A 6,000-nucleotide genomic window follows, 5' to 3' on the forward strand; every position below is an offset into this window, starting at 1 on the left:
TTACATTTGTGTGCCACCGCGTTTAATTTGATAATTAATACCAAGCGGCCGCTTCATAATTCGGTTATAAATTCTGCGAATCATGTTTCTTGATTGCAGCAGTAATTTCGATTCGACGGCACGATCATAATCGGTATTTGTTGAATTGCGAGCGCAAATAAGACTGCGATAGGTGGAATTAATCGAGGCCGGATAATCGAATTTATGGAACTATTAATAAACATTATGAGTCGCGCTGGTAGTAACGCGTCGATGTATCGCCGATACATCGCATCCTAATGCATATTCAGATTAATATTTTGTCAAACGTGAAATTGTTATAATATTTGTAAAATACGATGGTATATATAACGCAAGAGCGACATTTGTTTTGCGCAAGTGTACTATAATATGCCGGAATGTATACCGGGAAAGAGAATTTCACTTTCTCTAACCACAAATGATAAAATCTATGTTAAGAGAAATGCTGTTATGTTAATATAGTGTGTAGCATTAATATAAGTTCTGTTTTAAATATTTTATTGAATTTTAAATATCAGAAATAATGCGTAACTAAATCTATAATTTTTCTCAATTAATTTAAATATATTTTAACTTTAGGAATATTTATATAAAATTCACCAGTCACTCTTGCGCAATTTTTTATCTTATTATCTTATTTTATATCTCGATTACGATATTATCAAGATCTTGATGATCTTAATAATATTGATAGTCTTATATAAAATAATATAATTTAATCTTATATCAAATTTTGACTAAGAAATCACAAACTAGCAATAAATTTTTAAGAAACTGCACTTTTGGGAAATACGATGCTTGTATACAATTTCTTTCTTTTGGGAATAAACTTTGCAAAAGATTCAAACACGAGTTTGCGCCAAGAAGATTTATGTAAGTCGCGGTTACGTGATGTTGTAACAAATTTGACACACGCGCTAAACGGCTATACATGACGAGTGTCATACCACCCGCGGTGAAAGTTCAATGAGAGCGAAGTATAATCGGTTCCGGTTCCTCCACCCCCTTCCTCTTGGAGCCTCTTGTCAATGAGGCCGCCGGACGACCTCTTAGAAAGTCCTCGGATAGATAATCTGCGAAAAAGACATCGCAAGATTATCCACAGTGTCTCACCATGACGATTACATATGCTAATATTATATCAAGCAAGTATTATTTCGTCTGAGATATAATACATCTCTTCATGTAGAGATATTCTTTGATTTGATCTTAGAGAAGATGAAAGCAGTCAACGGAAGGAATGTGTTGATGTTGTATCCATCACAACTTGGCACGACACGAAGTGACAGCTTTGAAGATTTGATCGCTCGGTACCATTCTTCTTGAGAGATAGCGGATCTTGATATGTAGACGAATGTTTGATCATTGATAATGGCGTAAATCGCTTGGGATGCAAAGAATCATGGGAAGAACGTGCCGAAGCTTATATTTGTCATGCATCAACGTGAAATGACAGCTCCTCAATTTTGAAAGAAACATTTTTATTAACTTGTACCTACTATAGCCTATTGATCTCCAATCCCAGTATTATTAAAACATACTGGAAGATATAATCTCTAAGTTACTGTCAAAATTTTGCTTGAAACGAGGATAATGTTATTTCGACATATAATCGCTTTATTTAAATTTAATCATAACAAAATTTAATTTAATTTAATTTAATTTAATTTAATTTAATTTAATTTAATTTAATTTAATTTATATAAAAAAATTAATAGATTAATTAATAGATTCTTATATATAATAAATGCAGTAGATGTAAATGTGAATCATGATTACCTCGAAAGCGGTTAAACGAGCTGTCTAAATATTCATTGCACCAAACGAACGTAATCAAAGTACTCGCGGTCTTCATATGACGCTTACATAAGACGCGTCTTTGTCCACTCTACGTGATTGATTAATGATAGCGAACAAGGTCCGTTGTATGTGGTGTGTGTGAGTGTGTAATAAAGACGCGCGCAGCAGCTGTGTTTACAGCGATGTAATATCTTACAGTAATAGCCATGCGACTTTCTATCGTAAATCAGCTCGCTTGAGATGGTCCTAATATCTATTATATCTATACATATTATGTTCTTGCTCGAATACGGTTTCTCTTCAGCTGCTATGTATTTCTGAGATGTGTAAATTTCGCAAACAATCGACACGAATAAATTAAAAAACATTTTCTGACAATGATTGATTAATTTGTTCGCGCACGCGCGAATAAATTCGCATAATTTTATTATACATATGTCTTAAAGGGAAAAAAATTTAAATTTTTAATTTTCAATCATCGAAAAGATGGAAGAGTGACGCTATCATGCTAACCGCACAATTTCCCGCATCCTTCCTTCCTGAAGGGCTCGAGAGAGAATCTCATACGCATATGTTTCGAAAGGATCAGGCGTATTAATAGGAAGAGACGCTTCTCTCCTGGGATGCAACATTTATTCTTAATGTACCGGCATATATCTAACAACGAGTTAATTACATAATCATATAGGTGCATACTTGTATCTTCATATAAGTATGCATATTGTATATTAATACAATTATAAAATGTGTTTGCATATAACATATATCCATAGACGTACAATAAATATTTACAACAATTTGAACCAGAGTATTCTGTGTTAGCTTCGAGGGCGAGGACAAGGCGAGGGTGGCACAGCAACACTCATCATCCGGTATCATCGAGTATATCGTGGTTCGTCTTCCATTCGCGTTGGCATGATAATTACGTGAAAGGTCGTGAGATCACAAACGTATTGGACAGTAGCGCCGGTCGCGGGCTTACACCTGGTTCTCGTCTTCCTTGGATGGATGAGCCGCGATCCACTCGAGGGCCTTCTGTATCAGCGGCGGGATTTCCGGTGTGGTAGGTAGATGAGCACCCACCGGCTGGAAGCCATCCTTGTCGGCCTTGTACGTTAGTGAGATCGACTGACCATCGTCGCTAGCGTAACTGAAGCCACCCTCTGCTACTATCGCCTCGTCCTCTTTGCCGACGTTCTCCAGGTGGCCTTCCTCCTGGGCCTTGATACCGTTGCCGGTCTCGTAATTCCACTTGTAGGATCCATCCGGATTGGGACCCTCCTGGGCCTGACTGACGATCGGTATCACATCGTCAGCAGGCGCTGCTGCGACGCACGCTGCCAATGCGAGCAAGATTACCTGGTGGATATCGCAAGAATATTGAGATAAAAAAGAATATTGAGTTTAAGGATGATCAGACTAATCGCGATAAAGCGTTTTTCCGATTATAAAAATGCATTTAATTTTGAGCTACAAAAATTTAAACTTAATCGATGTAATCGATATTAATGATGTAACATATGACGTAATGATAAAATTAATTATGTCTAGAAAATTATGAAAAATGATGACATCGCTATTCGTTTAACAGTTATTATTAAACATATTTATTGCTAATTTATTATTGAAATATATTTGCAGATAAATTTATTGTCACGATTATCCTAATTGATTTTACATTTATTTTAATATTTAATCAATGTGTTGGCTTCCTGCATTTATAAATGTAACTTTTACTAAATATATACATGCTAATGAGAAATAGAAATTTTCAATTAATTAATTATTTGAAATTATATATAAATGTGACATTACAAAATTATATGATATCGATCATTGAAACAAAGTTATGGAATCTATAAAAGATTTAATGTAAGCACAGAGTCGAGGGTAAAAGTAATATCTATCCTTGATGAATAATTAATGATGATAATTAATTAATCCTGTTATGGATTGACCTATCGTTCATCGATATCAGATGAAATCTCAATTAAAGAGATGATTACGCGGACAAGAATGCACCCGCGGCGTGAATATAATTTAATATCGTTGTACAACGATAAAATATATCCAAGCCGCTAATATAATACACGTTACATCGCAATACAAAGAGAAGTAAGCGATCTTAGTCAACCATCGCTTCGTAAGTTTCCAGATGCATAAACATCAGATGAACATTAGCCTTTTCGTCAGTTTCCCTCTTTGACGTTCGCGTCGTTGCACAAGTGTTTATGCAGAATGCGCTAATGGTTACCGCCACTTAGATATTCAACCGTCTCTCACAAGCGATTTGTAGGACGATTAGTAAAAACGATGATTTAGCTACGGCGGTTTCAGGGAATAATTAGAAACAATGCGCACATCCTGATGTATGTGGCAGCAATTTTGAAAATATGTATAGAATTTTTGAATTTTCGTAATATTACGATGCGTTTATTCGTCGCGATCGAAATTATTGCTGATTTAATTTTAAAAGTTGTCTCGATTATTAAATCGAGCGTATTGTGATGGAGAAAAAGCTTCGCGAGAATCAGTAGAAACGGGCGCCGCGCTCCGCAGTAGTGATACCGTTTTGAGTCAGACACGACAGAAATCGCGGTAGTATCAGCGTTATTAGGTCAGACGCCGCACCTCGAATGAAACGAACAATATTATTAATGATTATATATTAATGTCATATTACGCTATAACAATATTTTATACAATATTTGGATTATTATTACCTTTATTGTCTAATTTGTGTGTGGTGACACAATTCTGATATTACAATAAAATGATATTTTGAGTTGAAGCGCAAAACAATACATTGTTAGAACGCACGGGATATTATTGCGAAAATGTTAATTATTATTATTATCATGAAATTCTGCAGTTATATCGCTATCAGAAATTAAAATAATTAGTCCTTACGCTAAAATTTACTCGAATATTATTAATATTTTCCAACTTTTTCAATTTGAAAGCTTATCAACAAAACTTATCGATGGCTTAAAGTTTTGTAAAAAATAAAAAATTATTTTAACTCGGTAAAATGTATATTGCACCGTATTCGTCACAAAAGTTCAAATATTTTGTATCTAAAAACGTACGCGCGTTACATGAAGATGACAAATTTCAGGGTGTATCCCCGACGGCATCGATCGATATCCTTACCGCCGATCCTCCGGGAGACGCTACTTATCCTTCGGTCTCGCCCCTTCGTTCTACCCACCGACATCCGAGTCCCCCGGAGCTTTCGGTACGCTATGCCGAATAATCGCGAAGTGTCACTTACAACAACGTAATTCACAGAACAACCGGGAGAACGCGCACAGGGAATCGCCATGAAATGCACCGCCAAATTCACACGACCTGACTACGAGTGTATTATCACGCGGCTCTATCGGAGTGCACGAGTTGACTCTTCCTTGCTCCTCATTTCGAATCTTTTTCCTCTTAATTAACGCTTACCAGTGATGTGTACATCCTGCAACAGTAATCGCTGATGGGCAAGTGTTTATCAAGCCCCGCAGCGCTCGTCGTATATATACCCCTGAAGGCATTACCAACACCACCGTTAGTTTGACGCACCGATGGCCACCATGTCACGAGTAGGATGCACATGGGACACACAGAGGGGCCGCGTGCGATTTACACGGATTCACGATTTAACGGCAGAGCTGCGTGTGTGTGGGTACGTGTGTATGTTGTCACCGTAGGGGGACGCGGAGAGACAACACACTCTACATCGACATCGTGGAGAGACCATCTTCCCCGAGATCACCATGTCACACTGCGCTAAATGTCATTGGGTTCCCGTTGAAGGATGCTTGCTCAATTATCATCGTTTCTTTAACGAGCATGTGCACGGCAAATTGTCGATTTTTTTCTCGTCGATTCATAGCCGAAAACGGTTTGCGTATTTTTTTCTCTGTTACAGATTCATTAGCACGTTTGAATATGTTTTTTTATTGTTTCGTTGATCAATTAATCTGGAAATATGATTGTTTTAAAAGATGCACAACAATCATATAAATTTTCTTGTCTCTTTTATTCTTTCTACTATTTTTTTCTGACATCAAATTTAAGAAAGATACAGCTGAATAACTTTTTGGATATGATTTTATCTTAAACAGAGATTTGTAGATTTTACTTGTGAAAAATCTCCTTAAAATAAAAATAATTTTTAACAATTTCTTT

The 6,000-nt window shown here is 36.4% G+C and overlaps 1 protein-coding gene across 1 annotated transcript; it reads right to left on the bottom strand.

The window, feature by feature from the left end:
* Positions 1-2,432: 2,432 nt before the first annotated feature.
* On the bottom strand, positions 2,433-5,439 carry LOC145968425 (endocuticle structural glycoprotein SgAbd-4-like). Its single transcript, XM_083093870.1, has 2 exons — positions 5,272-5,439; positions 2,433-3,180 (listed from the first exon to the last, which is right to left on the bottom strand). The coding sequence occupies exons 1-2, from the start codon at positions 5,422-5,424 to the stop codon at positions 2,800-2,802; spliced, it is 534 nt and encodes a 177-aa protein (XP_082949996.1). The 5' UTR covers positions 5,425-5,439; the 3' UTR covers positions 2,433-2,799.
* Between the last annotated feature and the right edge of the window lie 561 nt (positions 5,440-6,000).

Source organism: Camponotus vicinus, unplaced genomic scaffold (assembly GCF_025532165.1).
Source record: "Camponotus vicinus isolate PSW18456_S1 unplaced genomic scaffold, iyCamVici1.0 SCAF_3, whole genome shotgun sequence".
Lineage (NCBI taxonomy): Eukaryota > Metazoa > Arthropoda > Insecta > Hymenoptera > Formicidae > Camponotus > Camponotus vicinus.

Coding starts and splice junctions, on each gene's coding strand:
- LOC145968425 (XM_083093870.1), bottom strand. CDS start 5,424: ATGTGCATCCTACTCGTGACATGGTGGCCATCGGTGCGTCAAACTAAC. Junction 3,181..5,271: donor GCAGGATGTACACATCACTG/GTAAGCGTTAAT, acceptor GATATCCACCAG/GTAATCTTGCTCGCATTGGC.